Here is a 22,976-nt window from a genome sequence, read left to right on the forward strand (position 1 = left end):
CAAAATCTTAGGCCCTGCAATCAAAATGTTCAATTATGCAGCCGGAAAAAACTTTTCTTAATAGAAAATTTGTATTCGATTCATCTATTCTAAAACTATTCTTTTATATTGTTTCACCTTTGTTCCTGAATTTCAAATGGATGCAGTAACGATAATGGTAATAATTGTGTCTGCCAAGCTCGAACCGTATTTCGACCGACAGTCCTGCAGAGCATCCCCAGTTCTGACACTGAGATATTGGCGTGAAGTTCTTGACTGCATCTGCGGGCATGCAGATGAAAGTACCGTCCAATACACCGATCCGACCACGGCCATCTGGACGTTACGCGTGCATAATTAATCTAATTCAACGAGACATTTCACCGAACGCGACGTTCCCCGAAGCTACCAATTGTCTCTGTTTCGTTCTCTTTGGGACGTTTTTTATCCTCTATGGAACGCATCGTAGCACTTTAATCCACGGTAATCGATAACACAATGGATAAACTGATCGATATCTTTGACGTTACACGTGATCGACAAACGTTCCGAGTCACCTCGAACACATTCCGAAAATAATGATAATAACACTGTTCCCGTTTAAATGCATTTTTATAATACATTATCGATGGTTCTTTCATACACCATAATGCCAGAGCTTCGTGATTAATTAATTCTCGGAAATGTAATTCAAGATTACATGGATTTAACATTTCGTAGACGTTCAATTTATAATCGTTCATACATATTTCATGTATTTAACCATTGAAATCCTTATTTCCGAGGATTAACCCGTGTGCTATGAATTATTTGAATAGAATTAAGTGTAACGCCAGTATCAGTTTGATCGTCGTTAATTTAGACATGCTCTACGAAGACTGACATTTCCCCGAAATACAGAAGTTATAATTTCCGTTCTTTAGAAACAATTGATCCGAAGGAATTGCGTTGGTAAGAAAAAGGACGAGTTGAGCGAGTGACTGTCGACAAATCAGATGCAATTCCGGCGCGAAGAAATTCCTAATTGACTCTGCGAAATCATTGTGTTATGTTACGAATGGGAGCGATCGTTTTACGCACGGTCGTGCCACAGAAATAAATCTGACCGAATGCATTAACTCCTTGTGATTGATATTGGTAGGGAATCGTCGTGTTGCCGATTTACGATTGGTCGAGTCCGAAGACAAACTGAATTGGCCGTTCAAGGCAAACGAGACGTTCTCACAATCATACTTTACGCATTCTTTCGCGCAACAGTGGGCGGGGTGAACAATCAAGGACCCTGGTTGGCCTAATTCATACTGGCTTTGGGCGGTTAATTGAAGTTTATACGATTAATACGGGGTACAAATAAACTGTAAGTTAAAATTTGTAAACTTGACCGAGTAGTATTGAAAGGATTTAAAGTTGTAGCGAGCATATCTTAAGAAATCAGCAATTAATGTAACTGATTTGTCCATTGTCAAGTGAATGGTCCTTTCAAAATGGTGGATGTTCATTTCGAACTTCGATTTTTAAAACTATTCTAAACATGGGCGTAGCCAGGGGGGAAGGGCTCCTGGATGAAAACGTGGATTTTGCCCTACCCTAGAAGAACAAAATTGAATTTTAAACATATATTCACTAAAACTGTTCTTTTTAATAACTTCTATCAACCTCTATAATTGGTACTTACAATTTATTTACCCTTGTAGAAAGCCTTGCGCCGCTATTCCCTAATCGGAACGATTTAATTATCCCACCACAAGGAGTTGTACACAACCCCGAGACGCGATTTGATCGTAACGGCGGTACAATGGTACTTCCACGTAAGCGTAAGCTTGGGCATAGGATTAAATGGAAAGTGTGCTTTCTCGAAATGATCGCTCGAGTTGTGTCCTAATCGTCGTCGAAACTGCCTAATTCATTCCATTGCCGGGTCCGTAAACGAAATACAAAAGGACTATTTCGCCACTTTCCGCGTGTGTGTGTGTGTGTGTGTGTGTATATACTAATGTGTGTAAAATGGTACCGTGGTTTCTGTGGATCAGGCCGCGTCCATGTTTCCTCTCGTACTTGATGAATGTGTGTTTAGACTTTACCGGGGGCCCCGAGTCATGAACAAATTACGTTCCATTTACCATATTTTCGTATCTCGTACAGCTCTCGGTTGTACAGGATAAGAACGCTCCCCGAAGTGTTTTTATCGTAATAAGGATTATTATAAATGTAAAGAATTAAAAGAAAAAAAAACAAACTATGTTTGCGTGTCACGATATAAGCGTTAAGAAAACCTCTTTAGGGAACGTAGGCGTTCAAGACGATTTTCTTTTAATAGATTCTAGACGATATAGAAACCGTTTAACGATGGATAAACGACCGTAACAGATTGCGAACGTTTGATCATGTCTTAATTCCTTTGATACTTTTTATTATACACACATGCCGTCTTTTTATTAATCATCGTGTTATTAATAATATTAATTATGATTATCCATATGGTTACTATTTAATATTCCTATTAACGATTGGAATTATAGTTACGTTTCGCTGTTATCATTTATTCATTGCGATCGTTGTAACCACGATTATTTTTCTACGAATGTTTCTACCGCGTGTAACACGCAAAAAAAACATGCCCCACGTGCAACTGAAATTTCGTTCCCCGTTTCGATGTAAAAGGTTTTCGGCCGACTATAATTTATATGCCATGTCAATGTACTATCATTGTAAATATTATACATATTTTATAAATGAAATATTTAGCGTGACTGTAATATTATGAGAATGTACTGAAAGCACCACTCTGTACACTCCACTACGATGGTTAAATTTTAATAAATACTTCCCAACCCCATTCCTGTGTTTCAATGAACGTGTTTTATCGTATGGTCAATCGTGATAAAGAAGAAATATGTTCGACAATTTTTCCAACAGCTTTTTTTTTATTGAGAAAATAACTATTATATCAGCACCTCTGTAGTCTCTTAAAATATTACGAATATTGTCAATTATTTGGTTCCAACAGGTTTCGATATTTTATCTTCTTTGGTTACTTTCTTCAATTTCGTTTGAGCGCTCTCGCCATATCTCGCCAACAGCTCTTCCACGAAGTCGTCCTTCAATTTCTTCAGGCATCTGGAATGATATTGCAACAGCGAAACAAGTTCATGCAATTACATCCTGTAGTATCATTGACGATCTTCCAACACCTTATATAACGCGCTCCACTGTCATCACAATCTCAAGGGTATCCACAATTTTTAATAATACGTTTCAGAAGAAATTCTAATTCTCGAAAAATCTTCGCAAGGATGAAATTTTATAATTCTTTACATCATAATTCTTTCGATGAACGAGTTTCATACATTACCTCCTATAAATAGAGTCAGTCCTGAACTTTCCGATGTCGAGACTAGGAGCATGAGGTCGATGGATAATGAACGTATCCGGCAAAACAATGTACCTATATAAATCTTCTATTTATGGCATTGCACTATAGTGACCGATGCATTCATATCATTAAACTAATCGCTCGTGAAATGGTCTCTTACTTGTAATCTAATACTGTTAAGTGTGTCACATAGGAAACCTTGTTCCATCCGAAACCAACGAACCTGGTGTCGTACCTAGGGGCCAATCTCGAGACCACGATGTAGGGCTCGAAATCTGGTTCCCACGAGACCTAGGATCACATTAACTTAATCGTTTACAGTTCAGGGACACGGCAGAAGCCTCTTTACGCCCACGTACTTCGTACGGTTCCATCGTGTTGCGCCAATAACTGTAATTTGTGGCGGCATGGCCTTGGGTCCACACATGGTACCGGAAAGTGTACAGAACACCACGTTTTAAGAACTTCAACAGCTCATCCTTATCAGCCGGGAACGTGAACCTATAAAGTGTACACCCAGCGCGCATTTGATTCGTATTGTTTTCACACAAATGCACGAGAACAGCTTGCTTCTCACAGTTCTGACACAACTCGAAATGTCAACCATTACAATTTATCTCGATTCTACAAAGTCGAATCTTTATAACGCTATAAAAACAACTTGAAATATTTTACGTCCTTCGTAATAACAACAGGAACAATAGAAACCTTAACATAAGTCGACCATCTATTCCTCACAACCTAATACAATAGGCAGTTGATACCCATTAGATACATCTCACGCATTCGTATCAGTACAAAGCGAATCAAATCAGCCGACATTGTGTACCAGACGTTGAGGATTGTTGTTAGAGAAGAAAAAATACCTGTAACGTTCAGTCTCGAACGCGGGAACGATCAAAGCTACTCTGTCCGACTCGGTGATATTCAATTTCCCGATGTAATTCATAAGGCTCTCGTGTAGCCCGTATTGCGGCAGAAAATCAACGTCCAGTTGAAAAATGAACGGAGTCGATACGTATGACATCGCGATGTTTCTCAAATAATTGATCGGATACAGGTCCTGAAGGAGAAGACGTTTCGGTTCATTGAAGTAACACTCTTGGCATACTCCGATATCCAATGTTGCTATTCGATCGTAAATCATTCGAAGGCCACGGAAAAATAGTTCAGAGACACGCACCCCATCTTTGTAGACAACGTGATACGCGATGTTCTTCCTCTTTCGCAGCTCGACCGAGCGACGCACGAACTCGAGGAAATTCTGCACTTCAGCATCGGTGAGGTAAAGTGCGACGCTTATGGTGCCTGGCCAGTGTTTCGATAGGTCTTCCAGTAACGGTATTCTTTCCACGCTACACTGAGTTACTAGAGCAACGTCCGCCTGCGCGTAAACATTATATTCGTATTCCAGAAGAAACGGATGAGTGCGGTACAACATGGTCGCGCCTCTTGTGAAATCCCGACATGGACTCGATTCGTTGTACTGGAAATTAGAAATTGCTTTTCTACTGACGATGAAAAACTGGGCGGGAACAATTTGTCGGAGCTATGAACCGTCTTGTGCAGAGGATGCGCGCTGTTGATCATGAGTCTGACATTATCCTCAGTTAAATACTTCGTTGTGTAATTATAAGATTTATAATCCAAAATGGGAAAGATCACAGCGCCCTCCGAATGATTTGATCACCATGCGATAATGAAGATCCTTGCATCTCTGTATCCTTAAACTCAAGACTTACAACTAAACCCTAAAATTAGAAGACTTACTTGGGACACGGTTTCATGTTTATCACAACCGAACAAGCGTCTGCGTAGCAGATTCCCGTCCATTTCGAGGAAGATCTTGTGCAACTTGCGGAACTCGTTGATATGCTTATTATATACATCTTGCTTGCGAGGTGAATTCCAATGCACGATCTAAAAGGTAACCCAATAATGCAAAAACACATCGATTCAATAGAGAGGGCTCGCTCGGTTGAAAACCTTCACGTACATTTATCTGACTAGTGTCGCGGTAACAATGATCGCTGATCGTGTGATCGCTCAACTGTATATTCCACGTGCACTCTATTTTATATATAATAGAGGGATGCTCTTTGATAACAGCGTTTATTATGTCCTGATCGGCTAAACTAGTCTCCGGTATGCGGGCAAGCACACGCTTGGTAACTGTCTCCCAGAGGGTCATAAATTTTCTGTTACGGAGTTGCTGCAAGTGCATTAACATCACACCGGTGTTAAAGCCTCTGCCCAGAGCCGGCCACGGCCTTTGGCCGTAAGATAGAGCCTTTATGTACCAATGGCTCTGATTCTCCGTCAATCCTAGGGCCTGATCGTTCGTGAATTTCTCGAACAACCGCCAAAGCAAACTGACGTCGTTTAACACGGTTACGTCCGTGTCGAGTACCAGTACCTTGTCCTCCCGCATCGCATCCGGCAGAATTAACTTCAGGAGACCGTAAACGCCGGAATAATGTTTGTTCGGTATCCAGGAGACCTTTGGCACCCATCGTTCGGCCTTGTAATACGTTAAGTTCACTGGAACGTGCACGGGGAAAAAAAAAGTAGTCGACCCACGGATGACTCTCTGGTGACATTATTAGCTCCCATCCGTTCCTCGGGTGAGACGATACGCGAGATTAATTAATTGCTCTAATTTAGTTCGCTCGGTGAGCAACGGCCATTGTTAGAATCAGGTCGTCACGTGAGTCGAAATGTATTCCAGGCCGTCGCCAGCCAGGGTGAATAAATAATGCAACGAGGGGTAATATCGTTCCAAGTTTGGTATTAAGATCGACGAGAGAAGAATTGAATAGATTGACGTTAAGGAACGGACGAGAATGATAAATCACGGCTGACTGTTTACTAACCATGAGGTAGATCCCATGTTTGAAACAGGGTCGTCAGAGTTCGTTTTGCAAGCTCGTCGACGAGCAAGTGAAAATGCAAAGGTTTAGTGCGGTAGAATAAAACGGATTTCACTACCGTCACCAGGGCGAACGTTGAATTGTATCCGGCGCACACCATCGCGATGTGTATGGTCTCGCATTTTGGCTTGAAAGGAAATCAATGCCGATTATCGTTCAGCAATCCTGAATACTTCTGATAAGATCCTGAATTAATATTGCTGCATGTTTACCTCGTTTCGATCACTTTCGAAATAGAACTCTCGGACATTAGGTTCCTCAACGCGTAAAGTCGTTTTCTCATTCGCAGACAACGAGCCCGATTTCCCATCGAGCTTGAAGGAACCGATTTCAGCTGAAGGAACTACAATAATACCGTATAAGAACTCCAATATCATCGAAGCCACTTAAAAGTGTCGTGATGCATTACCGTTTAACAATAAATACAGGTAAAAGACCGCTGATGGTACTAGAACGCCCAACAAACATCTTAGCCATGATCGAGCCATTGCAATATGGAAGACATATTTCCCAACTCGTAGAATGATTAGCGTGTGAACTTTATCGTGTAAATGCCAATATCTACAAATAGAAACGTCTTCATACATGTAAAACACTTCACATGCTATCATTTACATATTATTAACATTTTATTTCTTTGTTAATTGTCACTCGGAAAACTTTATGGTTTAGAATAAAACTCGGTGAATAAACTCTGTCATGTGCCCGATAGCACATGACGCCCAATGACGCCTTGAAAACGGCTAAAAGTCTTCAAGGCGTCATGTGCTATGTGGAGTATACCATGCAGAAAATGATACATCTAGAGTAGATAACGATGTATGTAGTGCGATAGTAAACCCAGAGAGGCTATAAAGAGAAGTTTGCATACAGCGATTAACAATCTTTCTTCCCAATTATTATTATATCATACCCTGCATCTACTTTTTAACTTGTGTCATATTAACAATTCGACAGACAAATGAGTGAAGGCAAAAGTTCTGTCGATTTCTTCATTACCCACCAACGGATATGTTCTTGTATATTGTATATGAATTCAAATGCATAGAAAATTACAAAATATACGTAGTTCTATGCAATAACAACAAAAACTCTGTTATTACTTAATTAATCCTACCAATTACTTAAAAACCGACAAAACTTTTGCATCCGTTCTACACAACCATAACTCCCGCTTCCCATTCAAACGAGTGACACAATGATCTGCCCTACCCTTCTCCAAATGTTGACATCTGCCAATTTGACACACAGTGCAAACAAAAGCGAAAGATCGAATGTTTATTTTTCTGATTGTCGAGTCATTGATGAGTCGATCGAAATTATCATAAGATACTCAACGTTAGCGAATAAATACCTCTGGTACCGCGACTTTTTTCTCTGACTGTCATCCAATTACATCCATTCCTCCAAACCGCTGCGGCTCGTGGGTGATCCAGAATCTTACACGTGAATATCTACGCACGAATTAGCCTAAGGTAGCGGCACACGTTCGCGTTTCAATGGATCGTCGTTACGTCTGGCAACTCTCGCCGTAAACCCAGCAAATTCTTTTAATTACGGTAACCGTGAAACACAACGTCGGGACAGCACGCATTCTAACACCCAAAGCAAGAAGTCTAACGTAAATAGTTTAATCACTGAATGACGCGCTGGTAGAATTACCACTCGGTCCGAGCAACGAGACACGAACCGTCGTACTGTCGGTAACTCGTAACGTAGTTACTTAGTTTTGTTACGAGAGGGCAATCTCACTTCAACAGACTGAAGTTGGCCGCGTGTATTGCAACGGTCGGAGCTTTTTTTCAAACCGCTTGTGCTCGAAACAGTACGATGCATACTGTAACGGTCGCGGGAAATATTTTTGTGACAGTGCGAATAATAAATATTACAAGTGATGGGTATAATGGTTTATTTCTTTTCAATGTGTATTATGACGATTTCATTTGATAACCCGGAAAGTTTCGTCAACACTATAATACTGACAATGAACGTTGCAACCTAGGAGACTGAGCGGCAAACGCAAAACTTCGATAGTTCCGTAAGTACACAAAGCTTCAATTAATGTACAGTATTCGTTTAAGTCAGGAGTAGCACAATTTTTAATTAAATAATAAATAACGAATACAAATGATGCATAATGTTTTATTTTGTTACTTGAAACTTTGTACTTAGATAACATATTTGCTCATTCCTGATTTAAACATTGTGTTTTATTTCAATTTTACAAATTTACTTTTTACAAGTCATTCTTTGTTTTGTAACAGTATAATATTGCAAAATATTAAAGTGCACATTGTCTGGAGAGTCAATAAGCTCCATTTTTTTGTGTCATAATAAATACAATTTATGTTGCAAAAAGTAGTTTAAATAGAAATAATGGATTTCCATTATTGTAATGTATATATTGGCTTAAATTAACTAATTATGTTTTAACTACAAATACTTATTTAAAATACATATAGTTGTACATATTGACATGAGGAAATGATAGAGACCTAATGTGTGATGATATGAGGCAAGTTATAAAAAACGTTTTATAAAAAAAATGTATTTAATACTATCTAGTTGATTTCTGTTGCTTTGCTTGTATAAGGAAGAGGCTCTTCATCTTCTCCAATTTTCTTTAATCTTAGTAATTCTGTACTCCTGGCTCTATAAAAAAATTCTAAGTATTAGTATTCAGTTACCCTAACATTATGGCAACATATTAATTTTGATAATTTTATTCATAATGTAATACCTAGATAATGCTTCCTCCTGCTCACGCTGTTCTTTTTGCTTCTTTAGAAGTCTGATTGCCACAAAAACTATTAGAACCAGAATTGGTATTAGGCAAGCAAGTATTATACCACTTGTAATACCAGCTTGACGTGAACTATATTCCTGTTGACCTGTGATTTTTAATGAAATTAACAGTATTAATATATATATATAAGAAATAAACGCACATGTAATAGTCACACAACAAACAGATTAAGAATTACTGTGTTAGTGAATAGATTCAAGAATAAGGGTATAAAACAGTTTTGGACCATAGTTGGATAGATTATGGATAATTGTAAATTTATTAAACAACTGTATAATTATGAAAACAAATAAGTTAGAAAGAATGAAGGTGAGAGGATAAAAGTAATAGGGCAATGATGACAATAACTCTGGTGGAAATTTCCATTCCACTATGATAACTCCAACCAATGTTCTAAGTATTTGATAAAATTTTTAAGCGAATGCATGTGGAATAGAAATTTCCTGAGTAATTAAAGGTGTAAAAAAAACATTTATTGAACTGTATTTTGTACATTAATTAGGAAGCATTTCATACAACCATACTACATTGAACTTCATTATTGAATTTATAAACTTCATTACTGTATTTCAATGCACTAGAGGTTTATATTGGTTATATTTTACAAAAGTACAAACCTGACTTCTGATTCAGCGATACAGTGTTCAATTATACTGTTTAATGAACGGAATTCTCGTGAATGGAAACATTTCTATTCCACAGCAAAAATAAAAGTAATTTACACGCGGTAAAAAACAATTCTGTACATTATATGCTCTACAATATGAACATTTCATATGAACTTCCATTAATTTCCTGTCGAGCGAACTCGGTTTTTGTGGAAATGATATTCAATTATGCTCGTTGCGCGCGATTTAACATGAAATTATGACGAACGATACAAATACGAATACTCTCGAAAATCGAAGAATAAAATGCTTATAAATACTTGTCATGGAAGATACGCGCTTCCAATGATTTTAATGTCTAAATGATTGAAACTTCCAATACGTCAAGAGTAGTATAAAAAGTGTTAAAACATATGTATTTCAAAAAGGCCTTCCAAAAGAAATTTAACTCGTCATAAAAATATTTTTTATCGTTCAAATTTACACGATTTTTCAGTTTTTTAAAAATTAAAATATACTTTATCGTCTATATTAAATTTATGTTTTTTTTTTAATTTCAACGAAAACTCTACTTCGAATAGAGGGCTACTCGTATCAACTTACGAAATATTACTTTGACATAATTAATGAGATCCAAATCACAAATAAACGAATGTAAATTCTCAATTGAAAGAGGGTGGAGCATGGTTCTTTTCGTGACCAATTGTTTATTATGGATACCAAACTATCATCTATTTTGTATTTCCTAAGCAATTCTATACGTCGCTCTCTTTGGTTGGACTTCCAGCTTTTCGAATCGACTCTGTGCTCTTTTCCGAGTCGGTCGGGGAATACGGTTCTTTAATGTCCCAATCTTTATCCTCGAAATCGATATCCGGTTTATTCGCCAGGGGCTCTTGGGTACGGTACACTTTATCATAGCTACGACGCTTTTTGCTAGTGCTCGGCGTCGTGCTAGTATCGCTGACCGGTGAGACCGCTCTTATATACGGTTTCAATGGTGTGCTCTGCCTCGACAATATCGGATCATTGTCGACGGCGGAGCCGCGCTCGGAATATCGCCACGATTTTACAGAACCGCCCTGCGCTTGACTCTTTCTTACATAGAGAAAGGCCCCCGCGACACATCCGGTTATGGGAATTAACACGGCGCAAATAATACCCATTGTCGTCCATGCTGTACGCTGGGCATACTCGACCTGACCTATATTTATGTAATACCAAACAACTTTTATTTTCCACTCTGTGCTCGAAGCGGCAGTGATGATAGGTATCCGGTTAATTAGGAATTTCGATGTGTGAAAGGAGGAGTACAAGGGGAAGAGGGTATGTAGGGGATATAAAGAATGATTAAAATAAAAAAAGAGGGAATACTGAAAGTAGGAAAGTAGAGTGCGGTAGATGTATGAAAATGTGACCTAGATGCACACACACTGCTCAAAGTATTTAGAACAATTGTTCAAGTAATATCATCTAGTCGGTCAATTGATACTATAAAGGTGCGTATCATTGTATCGTAATCACCAAACGATACGCAACAAGTGGATACGCACTTTAAAACTTTTGTCAGATAGTTTCAGGCGTTTTTAAAAACGATCTAGAGTATTTCTCTGATTACGACCTAACGAAAGCTTGATATTTATTCTCGGTAGCTGATGTCATAACTACATTGAGCATTATGTTGTCTATCCACTACGAAAGTATGTCATGTCATAACTCTGCTTGTGATCGGGTTATTTTTTAAATACTTACGTAGACATTCCGTGTATCCGTATTCTGGTACATTCCAGCGGCCATCGGGCGTGCAGACCCGTCTTTGGTCGCCCACCAGTATGAAATCCTGGTTACACTCGAACGTCACCTTCGTGCCCGGCGTAAAGAAGAAATTACTCTTACGACCGAACCGCGGTGTCTCCAGTACACCGCACGAAACCACTGTAATGAATAAAATGAGCCATAAAACAGGTGAACTGTGATATTCAATATTGTTCACAAATGTCTGCGCAACAGTACCTGGATCGTCTTCGTTTGTGTATCTGATCTGCGTGTAGGAATCGTAATAATTCTTCGTGAAATGAGCCAAGTCCCTATTGAGCGACATCGTGTAGTCATATTTACATTGATAGGTGTCTCCACAAAAATCGTGGGCTCGTTGGATATCGTATGATCTATAACAAAAGAAGGTAATATACATTTTTTCAAAGATAATTGGTGAATTACTCGATTCATAGCGTAACGATAGATACCTGTTAGAGGGTAGTATCTCTTCAGGTGCTTTACGCCATTCAGGCTCGAAAGTCCTGTTCGCGTAGTAACTTGCGGTTCTGCCGAATTCTCTAGTAAACAGAGCGCCGCCTTTTAAGTCGTCCTCCTTGTCCTCTAGCATCCATTTTATCCCGAACTCTTTGTGGAGATTCTCGAAATGGTTCAAATTGCTCGCGGACACTATTTGACCATCTGGACCCATTAAATCATCCGTGAAATCGTTGTTCCATTTTCCGAAAAGTCCTGCGGTCTTGTTCTGGAATAAGTCGAAACACATTACCATCGATCCTCCACATATTTCGGTACTCGATCAAGCCAATGTTATTGAAAGTCAATCGGACAGTTTGAATCGTACCAAATAGGTCCAAGGTAGATACACCCTGGCCGACATGAATCCCTCGTTTTCGATCACCTCCACGCCTGCACCGGTGTCGAACATGATGATCACTTCGCTCTGGTTCAGAATGTACGTCGGTGTGTAGACGATCACTCCGGGAAAATGTTGGAACTTCAAGGACGGTCTGTCGAAGTATACCCGTCGGTTATCCGCGAAAACATCTAAACGGTACCTCCACTGAGAGTGTTTGGGTCTCAACCGGACTTCTATGGGAACGGAGTTATTGCCTCTTGCTGTGAAACAAATTCAATGGTACATTAAATTAACCCTATAAATTGATTAATGTTATGGTATATTGATTAATCCCATGAAGAATCGTGAAATTTCTATCGTTGCATCGTTTACCCGCTATAGAGGTCAGCTGCGTGGCTCTAACTTCGCCGTACATGTTGTCTGGCAATTGTTCGAACCTTGCCTGTACATCGAGCTTGTCCCTCGCGTGGTTTACCCGCACCAGAACGAACTCCCCTTTTCCGTTAAAGGTGTACTGTAGATTATCGAATGTCACAATGTGGGGATCTCCAAACACCGTCGCCACGGCTGGGGACTGATAAGCCACGCAGTCTTGCGTCGGACGTCTCTCGAATCTGAAGGTTTCGCAACCGACCGCATGCTCCTCTTGCCACATGCAGCACATGTAGAAAGGTAGCACGTCGTGGTACCAGTGAGAAAGTGTTGGAACCTTGTTCGCCTCGTCCCAAGGGTAGTATCCCAAATTGTGGGATCGATGTGGTCTCGAGCCCCATTGCTGATCGTAGGTCAACATCAGGAAGCCGTATTTATCGTAACAACACTGTTGTTCAGACCCGTCCATGCTACGTATTGTAATAGAAAACATCGATTCACAATAGTACTGGTCATTTAACAAAGTTATCACATGTTCTTAGCAGCATATCGCTCTGAATGGCTGCCACGATTCATGTTGTTGTATCCACCGGCAGAAAAATATCAAAGATAATCTTAATGTACATAAAAGTGGCTATCTTGTGAGCTACTATGAAGCAGTAGTAAGATTTTTTCCTAAAATGGCAGCCATATAAAGCAATACCTCGTTAACGGCACTACTTGTTACTTACTTTGGTGCACCAGTTCTCACACAGTGATGGGCATGTTGATTGTAAGTACAATCCAAATTCGAGTCTTTGTCGCAGTCATAATCCGGAAGGAATCGTCCCTTATCAGTTAGAGCGTGCTTCAACGAGCACGGGCACAGGGATATCTCAGCCGCGAAATTTTTTAAGTATCTATCGTTCATAATCCACCTATCGCATAATCGATGCGGCCATTTTGATCCGTACATCCGCTCCCATTGCGGACCAAAGTACCAAGCCAATGGGACTGGTCTGCTCCATAGAGTCCTGTAAAGAATCGACACACGATTATTCAGCGGTAAAAATAAAAAAAAACAAACAATGATTTTGTATATATAATCTACTCACGGTGTGATGTTAAGGCCAGAATATTGTTGAGGTTCGGTTAAATTCAGCTGAATGAAACCGAACATTATGTCCTGTTGATACAGATTGTTCTCGTCACGGTATTTAGCTGGTCTGATAATGTAGTAGCCGAGATTCGTGTACGATTTCTGTAATTTTATTAGTGAAATATGCATTCTTCGATGTCCATTTATAATTAACATAGTAACGTGTATTCTTTATTGACCAACCTCTAAGGTAGCGATGTACTCGAACTCCGGCGTGGTCTTCTTTTCGCGGTATCCCCACAAAGCGATTTGTAATCCAGCATTCAAGTTACTAGTCAAGTTATACCGATCCCACGTGATTTTAATTTCAGCAGGTTCGCGTTGGTGAACCGCGTCGTCAACGAAGATTTTCTCAGTCGCCGTAGCTGGGGTTTCTTGATCGTATATTCAATAAAAATTAATTCCACGACCTTGTTGATGAATTATTAATCACGTCAATAGTTAACCGATTTCATCTTACCAATGAAGTATTTTCCCTTCCAATTGTAGACTTTACTGTCCCCAATACTAATGGCGAATCGGATATATCCCTGTGCTTTTACGAACGGCTGAATGCACACAGCACGATTTTTATCGATCACCGTACCCATCACCATCTCAGTTTCGAACATACATCGAATCTTCTCGACTTCGTTGAAACACGGACCGGTGATGTTAACGATGGTGCCACCTAACATGTTTCCGCTTTCGGGCGCAAACATCAGCGGCAAGTTCGCTCCAGCTGTAACATACCAGAAGTCTCAGTGTCTTTGGTCTTTCAATTTCTTTCTTATTCTTTCGTCGTCGTTCGAAGTTTACCGATATCCTTGTTGCACGTTCCAAGCATAATCTTCTCGTCGATCCTGAAGATGTGACGTCCTGGGAAACCGTTTGCCCAACCACGGCCCGTTAAATCGCGAAGCGTCGACATTTGGGAGTACGGCTTGTATTCGTAGCTTTGGGTACCGTTGCCAGCGTTGAAGCCGACCTAAATGACAATTAAGTAACATTGGCATTGTAACAGTTAACATGGAGATTGTGAAAAATTCAGAAAGTATGGGTCTCGGATCTGTGGTATAATCCTTGAACGATACGAACGTTGTTCTGATGATTTCAATGCATGGTTATGGGTACCTACTTCAAACTCACAAGGGAACATATCGAACCCAGATACATCGATTTTAATGCCGTTTGTATGGGATATAGTTTACGGAAAAATATTCGACACGTACTGTTTTGTATCAGCAGCCGTCCGTATCGAAGGAGTGGAAACAGCCCTTAAAATTAAGGGCTGAAAACATATTTTTTGAAATATCTCGGGAACTGGAGGGTACAGTAAAAAGCTTTTGATTTTACATTATGCATTTTTGAATAGGGAATTTAATCATATGAACAATTTTCCAGAAAAATTATTTGTTTAAATAATATTTTAAAAATTTGAGTTTTTTTAGTCAATTTTTCTTGTTAAATGTTAATTGCTTTTCATGTCGATTGTTTTTATATAAACTATGGATCAAAATATACGTATTTTTTTATATGTTCCCTTGTTAGTATTAAATTTGTGCCCTTCGTTACGTAGTACATGTGTCCAACTCTGCTTGTCGATCCTTTCAGGACATACGAAATAGTTTGAAACTTACAAACGCCGGAGTACCACCTTCTCCGCCAGTAGTATCGCCACCAGCTTCCGTGTGACTAGTCCACTGAATGTTCAAATAGTTGAACATCGCATAAGTTGACACTTCGTCGGTGGCCAGAACCATTTGAAAGGTGTTCGTTTTGTAAAGGGAATTATCGATACCACCAGCAAAAGACATATTTTTCCACGTGATTATAGCGGCGTGTTTCGGTTCGAAGGAGTCAGCGCCGATGATACCTTCGCGGATGTCCCATTTGAGACGTTCGCGCATTTCGACGCCGAACTGATCATTCCTGGTTTGTAAATCTCTTTCAAGCCTGAAATATTTCGTCGTTTACCAGCAATACTAATCGGTGATGTTCATGGTTTCGTATATTCGTGAAGAGCAACTTTTCGTACCTAAAGTAGACACCTGGCTGTCTTTGATCTATATCATCTCGTCTAATTTCTCCTATGCGGCATTTACTGAAGAATATACCTATGAAACTGGGATCGTTTTTTTTCGGCCAGTCTTTCACAGGGAAGACAAGGGGGTAAGTGTAGTGTACTGGTGGATCGCTGAATTCTAAGAAACCATTCATAGATATCTGAAAATCGATGCATTCTTTTGAGCAATGTGCAAGAATTATGCATCATGGAAATTACTTTACGGAGATTTTATAATTCATTGTAGACTGTTTGTTACTTAAATAATGCATCCATTTTTATAGTAAATTAAACATGTATTTAGACTGCGGATTTTTATGAATTTATAACATTCCTTAAATAAAGGTTTTAATAAAGTTTAACACTATTTGGGTGTTATTATTAACGTAATAAAGGTTCTAATACAAAATTTTTAATTCTGAATCATTTTAATTTTCAGATATTAGTATCGGAAATTGTAAATTTACATAAAATTCCGCGGTCTAATTATATTATGTTCTAAATATCTACTGATTGAGTGATATTAAGGCGTTGGTTAACGACGTACTCTGGTGTAATTGAATCTAAATCCGAAGAAGGGCAGTTGAAAGTTGAAGTTCTTATGTATCTGCGGTGTCGACGATTGGATGTCTTTTTGGTAATCGCCCAGATTGTTGTCGCCACCTTTATCGAAGTACCAATACATAAACTTCGATCGAATATCCCTCAATCGGGATTCTGTTATGACATAGTTCGAAACTGAATCATCCGAGCGTGGGGCGTACCTGTCTGCTTCCGGTGAATCCGAATCTACGAGAATTCGATATTTCACTTGATGTTTAATTGTACCTGATAATTTTTTATATACATGTTACATGTTTCTTGTACTTGAAAAACATAACTAGATATTGCAACTCTATTCAATAGATAACATACTATATATAATATTTCAGGACAATAATCCTCAGAATTTATAGAATTTTTAATCGAACATCCAACTATCGTTTTGTTAATAATTATAAAACCGGCGATATTTGTTCATATATAAAAGAGAAGATTGATGTACCGAGTACTCATTACGAAAGTCGTGACGACAGATAGCCAATGTGATTCATCTCCGATTCACATTTGAGTGAGTAACTGATAAAATAGATAAGATCTGATTCGTTGGAAGATCTATATAATAAATAATGCTTCCACGCGGTATACATTCCACTAACATTGATACCAAAAAAAAAGAAAACGCACACACGTGTGTTTCACGAAAAGTATAACAATCGCGAGCAATTAACTCCGAGACATCCGACCTCGGAGTATTTCATACGGAAACGGAACAAAAAGAATAGTGTGGTCACGCCCCAATGATATCGAAACACTCACCGTATCTTACATACTTTCCGCTTTTTTCTCCAACTATTTTCGTCGAAATACCTTCGGAATACACGATCTCCTCCTTCGGTTCCGCACCGACGTTGTCGATATCCGTTGGAACCTCATCCCTTTTCTCATCTTCGATCGTTTCCCCTTCGTGATTATTTTCACCGTCGATTAAGTCCTCTACTTCGTTGATGGATTCCGGTGTGTTATTCGCCGACACATCCTCATGAATTTCCGTGTGATGCTGCTCATTGTCGTCCACAGGTACTAAGTTATCCAATCCGAACGCACTTTCGAATGTTTCGTTTTCGGTCTGGGCTGATACACGACTCGTCAGTAACAGCAAAAAGCATCCAAAAACGATTGATTTTGCAAAACTGGGAACACGGTCGAGACGTGACTGGTTCCGCATTTTTAATTAGCCAGGATAGATGATCCGATTTGTCCTAGTATGCCCGAAGAAACTGAGCTTCGTTTCAGGTAACGAACCCTGATAACGGCACTGATATCAGTTGTATTTACGATAACGCGCTTTTATCTTCTTACTACAGGTGGATAAGCTAACATGGAAACTGAAACGAATGAAACGAACGAAGGGGATGGTGTCCTACTTTTCAATAGGGCGTCGATTGATGATGCCCTTTAAAATAACATATATATATATATATCTGAACTCTTAGATCGTTCAAATTGCTAGTCTCTTCGTGCTTTTCTTGTAATCGAAATTAGGAATTGTATAAGCATGGTAATATTATCCTACCTTTGTAAAAGGTACCGATAATTATTCGAATAATAATACGCAAATTGTTGTAATCTTGGTTGAAATTAAAATGAAGTGCCTCGTGTTTTCTGTTGTGATTGATATTAATAATCGACAAAGTTTCAATTTAAGTAAGATGTTTATTGTATCTCTGGAACGTCGTGATATTTACAAAAGAAATATATTTTTTTTTTGTTTTGCATGATTGCATTTAGAGCATTGTAGAAGGTTTGTGTGTTCCGGTAGCCTGATGAATGTGTTACAATAAAACGTACGTAGTATGTATAAGGGGGCCACTTAATTAAAAAATAATTCCGGTAAATCGTTCGACTAATTATAGACTCCTATAGAAATAACGAAATCATTCGAATAAGGTATTATTCATAGACGAACGTCGGAACGATCTTTTTCATTTTATGCTACACGTTTAATATATTATGCACTTGGTTTAAAGTTGCGACAAGCGTGATTTTGATGGATATTTATTAAAACACTAACGTATAAGAAATTGTCAGGCTTAATGTTAACTGATCTATAAATGCACTGTATGATAAATGTACATATGAACACCGATAGATGTACTTGGACAATGCAATACTTCCACTTCTTTCTCTTTGTTCTTTTTAAATGCTTATCCAATCGTCCATTCTGTCGTTTAGAGATTTTTTGAAAAATCTTAAAAGTAGTATTTGTTCTCTTCGTCTTTTTTTTTTTTGCTTTGTACTGCAACCTTATATCTTGTTATACCAATATTGTCGTAAACGTTCGTAACGAAACTATCTTACACATTTTACGTTGCACAGTATCGTAAATATTTCCAATTATTTAGCACGTATCACAGAAGAAACCTACGAAAGACTCAAGAATTCGAGGACACGTAAAAAAAAGAAAAGAATACACGAATATGAAATAATTCTCCTGTAGTTTTCATATTTGCCCTTCGTTCATGTAGTATCTGTGATCTACAGCAGTAATTCGTTTATATCGTGGATATGAACTATACGCTTGATCATTAAGTGAAACATTATTTATAACATTTTATTTGTAATGAAATAATTTGTTCCGACTGAGGTGTGATAATTTTTGTTTCTTTTTCTTTGTTAACATTACGAAGACGAAGAATTATCCCCATTACTGTCTAGATATCCTCCCGAGCCGTTCACAACAAATGATGTTCCCAATCCGTATAAATGACCACAGTATTTCGCATCGTCAATGTTATCCTCGAAGAACATCTACAAAACAAAAAAACATTCACATTGTTATACACAGCATGATGTATTAATTATATTATCCGTTGAAAATTATTTTTACCTCTCGCATCTTAAAGAAAACCATTCCCGTAAGTAACGAATCAGATCCAGCTTGATGTTGCGGTCCCACTCTTTGAATTTCCAATTGTTCCGCTACCTCTTGAAGACCACCTTTCAGATTTTTGCAAGACTTCATTAAGTACTGTGCACACAAAATTGTTTCGTAGTATTATAAAGATAATCGCATTTATACTATATTTAAATAATCATTCGAGCTTACTTTTACGTCATATATCGTTGGAAAATATATCCTAAGAAGTTCAAAGAATTCACTTTCTTCCTGTGGTAAATTTTGGTCTGTAAGAAGTTTCAATAGATAACCGAAATCGTAGCCGGAATGAAACGATAGCCATTTTATATCGTCGACAAGAACAATTCCCGATGTCATTAGAAGTTCAGCGAAATCTAGTGGATCGATACCCTCTTCCTCGTGTTTTTTGAATTGGATACCACTGTTCTGAAGCATGTCTATACTGTCCTGTGCATACATGTCTTCCCTAAGATAATGAACAACATTAAATTTTCGATTGCTCTTTAATTCAACTAATTTATCACATACCAACCGCCAGAACTTACTGTAAGTTAAATTTAAAATTAAATTGCCACGTCGTATAACTACCCCCAGGTGTATTTCCCGATTCATCAAGAAACGTAAGACCGAGTTGAATTATCCGTAAAAGATCTACATTACACCGTAACAACTGATACTGGTAATCGGCACTAGTTCTGAATTCACCTGTATCAAGAATGATTTATAAATAATTGCTGTGTTCTGTGGAAAATTTGTCGAAGACCATATTGAATCGTACTGTATCGTACCGATAGGTCTAGCCACTACTCCTGGAAATTCAGTATCCATAGCGATATACTGATATTGTTGTACAACTTGCCGAATCGTACGGAATTCTTCTTCCAAATTGTGACCCCAGACATCTCTGATCCCACATTCTTCATTACTGGGCATAGTCGCCCCACCCTTCTGCTGCCCTATAGGGTTATTTCCTCCTGAAAAGTTTAGTGCAAACAAACTTGTTACTTTGTAAAATAACAAGTAGTATTACAACAGAAATCAGTATAATTTTTATATTTTTTCAACCTCTACATTTCATGTATTTTATTGGCCTTGTTATGTACATTTTATTCTAGAATTACAAGAAATTAAACTCATTTTAGGTTGATACTGTCTGTAGATAAACGTGGTTTATTTTTCGTAAATGTTAGTTCTTGAATTCGGATACATTGGCACCTACTAACCACAAATGAATTATGTGTTTTCAAATGGTTTAAAAAGTACTTATAATACATTGTTTACTTTCAGGATTCTTTTTAATTCTTTCATAAAAGGAAAATATTGAAAGTTTAAGGTACTTCATTCTAATTTACAAATTTATGTATCAATGGCACTGAGATTATTCTATTTCAACTGATAAATGAAAATAATTATCATTTTACAGAGCCTACTCGAATGGCTCACACAACTGCACCTTCTAATATCTGTGCATTTTTCTGAAATTCTTTGGAAGTGCACACCTTTTCTTGTAGCAACAGTGATTGTACATTTCTTGGGAAGCCCATTGCATGTCCTATTTTAATTTTATTACTTTCAAAAAAAGACTTCAATTACGTATTTCTTCTGGAAGGATGATTCATGTAATTTCATTCAAAATATTTTATCTATTTTGCCATACACTTCCTGCAATACATATGTGCCATATGCATTATTTATAGACTATGTATTTGTAATTCACCTTTGATATGATTTGCACAATTGAATTTTCATCTGACTTGAGTAAATAACAATACAGTGCAATACTTCTCAAGTCCCAAACTATTAAAAGTTCTTGTAACCTTTAATGAATAGCTCGTAAACTAAATGCATCAAAAACATGGTAAATAAAGCAATACACAATTGAAAAAGGTAACCACTTGTATAGATTTATGACTAGTGTAATACTTACCGGTAGCTGAGGGCATAAGGTTAGATATTCCTGTTGTCACCGGGGCTACTTTTATGTTTGATTCCCACTGTCACAGCTTTACCCTCTTCATATCACTGTGGATATCAATATAAAATGTTATCACTATTCAAACAATCTCTATTGCATAATACACACGTATAACTTTACTGACACAATTTGTACATATTGCATGTATGTTAACACGATGGCCGGTATACAAATTTAAATCCAACAGTTGCCAAATAAACATTAAAATTTAAAGGTTAGGAGTCCGCGCAAACAAGTAACACTTGTCATAACGAATATACGATAACTGTAACATCAAGAATGCAATGGTACTATTAAGCACAATCGAAATGAGGAACTCAACTACGCGAAATCGTTCTGTAAGACTTTAATTTCTAAATAAAGCGTTCTATTGGCAAATAGGTTATGTGCTTTAGATAAACAAAAACGTTTTGATCGCGTGAATATAAAAGAAGTGAGTGTCGTAATATACCTCTTTGTGTGCTCGCTTTTCTGCACGATGTTTTACAATATACTATATGAAACAGTAGTTTTTAAACACTTATCGCGCTTTTAAATCTTCTGTCACAGTACGAACAGGTTAAACGAGTTTCCAAACTCAAAGCAGCAATCCGTCTATATAACATCTAAAGTTAGGGCGCCAAAATCGCTAGAGTGGTTTTCTTTCTAGTCCGTGGCGTTGCCAAGAAGTTCGTTTGTAAATGAACGTCAGGAAAATCGAAGATGGCAGGACAGGTATAGGCATAAGACATTATCATCTGAGTCAAAAACAACTTTATCGCATAAAGGCACAGTCGGGCACCAAAAAATAGTTTGCGCCAAATATTAGTGTTTCTTAACAATTTATATCTTAAAAAATTGCTCCCAATTTGCTCCCTCGGAATCTAAAATTGCTCCAAGTTACTTTTAAGTTATTTGTAAGACTTTGTAAAAAGGAAGATAGATGTAACTACGGTTACATAGATGGGATTGGGTTCCATCTAGCTACAGACGAAATATATGAACAGACGTAACATGTAATGTAATTTTCTATCCCATGCTTCGCGGGCGTTAGAAGCCCCCTTACCATTTTAGTGTCAATACGCGACGTTACCGATAAAGCATGAATTCTGAGTATTATTATAACACAAATGAAGTGTTATATATTCCATTCATATTGCGTGTATCTATATGATTTGACGGGAATAAAAATATCCGATGCTTCAGTTTAAGGTTAAGGGATAAATATGACAGTCATAAAACATGAAACGGACAAGTATATATTTTTTCACTTAACTACAAGACAATTTATTCTAAATGCATCGTTAATGGACATTTTATTAATGTTACTTTTTACATGTTCTTGTTTTATTCGTTTTTATATCTTGCCTTACATTTGTATATTTGTAACAGATAAATTCAGAATAGATGTAGTTTCATAAATAGTTTATCAAATCTACCTTTTGGCCGGCGGCTTACAATTTCCCTTGCGGGAATGCCTTACCGTAATGAGCCATCTCGTAGCCGTGGGATTCCGGGAATCGGGTGACGTCACGGCGTGCGAGCGAGAGCGGTAGAACGAGCCGCAGTATCGGTGCTCTCCGTCGATGTGACGCGCGCCTAGGAATTTCGGCCGTCTATGGGGGGAGGTGTGCGAGCGAGAGAGTACGGTAGAGCGTGCCGAGTAGCGGTGCTCTC

At 38.1% G+C, this 22,976-nt stretch overlaps 3 protein-coding genes across 3 annotated transcripts; all 3 read right to left on the reverse strand.

Moving 5' to 3' along the window:
- Nucleotides 1-2,935: 2,935 nt before the first annotated feature.
- Nucleotides 2,936-6,770, reverse strand: LOC107192483 (glycosyltransferase-like protein LARGE1). Its single transcript, XM_015581757.1, has 11 exons — nucleotides 6,692-6,770; nucleotides 6,495-6,625; nucleotides 6,226-6,409; nucleotides 5,349-5,893; nucleotides 5,123-5,272; nucleotides 4,536-4,838; nucleotides 4,219-4,415; nucleotides 3,712-3,853; nucleotides 3,513-3,643; nucleotides 3,332-3,424; nucleotides 2,936-3,096 (listed from the first exon to the last, which is right to left on the reverse strand). Exons 1-11 carry the CDS (start codon nucleotides 6,768-6,770, stop codon nucleotides 2,970-2,972), a joined length of 2,082 nt encoding a protein of 693 aa, XP_015437243.1. The 3' UTR covers nucleotides 2,936-2,969.
- A 3,681-nt stretch (nucleotides 6,771-10,451) lies between these two features.
- LOC107192451 (protein mesh) lies at nucleotides 10,452-17,653 on the reverse strand. The gene is made up of 15 exons (XM_015581711.1): nucleotides 17,245-17,653; nucleotides 16,433-16,674; nucleotides 15,859-16,046; nucleotides 15,461-15,776; nucleotides 14,640-14,808; nucleotides 14,302-14,562; nucleotides 14,025-14,215; nucleotides 13,798-13,943; nucleotides 13,435-13,716; nucleotides 12,704-13,173; nucleotides 12,317-12,591; nucleotides 11,943-12,217; nucleotides 11,710-11,864; nucleotides 11,449-11,631; nucleotides 10,452-10,900 (listed from the first exon to the last, which is right to left on the reverse strand). The coding sequence occupies exons 1-15, from the start codon at nucleotides 17,651-17,653 to the stop codon at nucleotides 10,452-10,454; spliced, it is 4,011 nt and encodes a 1,336-aa protein (XP_015437197.1).
- A 1,223-nt stretch (nucleotides 17,654-18,876) lies between these two features.
- On the reverse strand, nucleotides 18,877-21,901 carry LOC107192441 (CCR4-NOT transcription complex subunit 7). The gene is made up of 7 exons (XM_015581694.1): nucleotides 21,772-21,901; nucleotides 21,273-21,367; nucleotides 20,134-20,319; nucleotides 19,891-20,050; nucleotides 19,535-19,811; nucleotides 19,316-19,456; nucleotides 18,877-19,236 (listed from the first exon to the last, which is right to left on the reverse strand). Exons 2-7 carry the CDS (start codon nucleotides 21,286-21,288, stop codon nucleotides 19,108-19,110), a joined length of 909 nt encoding a protein of 302 aa, XP_015437180.1. The 5' UTR covers nucleotides 21,289-21,367; nucleotides 21,772-21,901; the 3' UTR covers nucleotides 18,877-19,107.
- Between the last annotated feature and the right edge of the window lie 1,075 nt (nucleotides 21,902-22,976).

The sequence above is a fragment of the Dufourea novaeangliae genome, unplaced genomic scaffold (assembly GCF_001272555.1).
Source record: "Dufourea novaeangliae isolate 0120121106 unplaced genomic scaffold, ASM127255v1 scaffold343, whole genome shotgun sequence".
NCBI lineage: Eukaryota > Metazoa > Arthropoda > Insecta > Hymenoptera > Halictidae > Dufourea > Dufourea novaeangliae.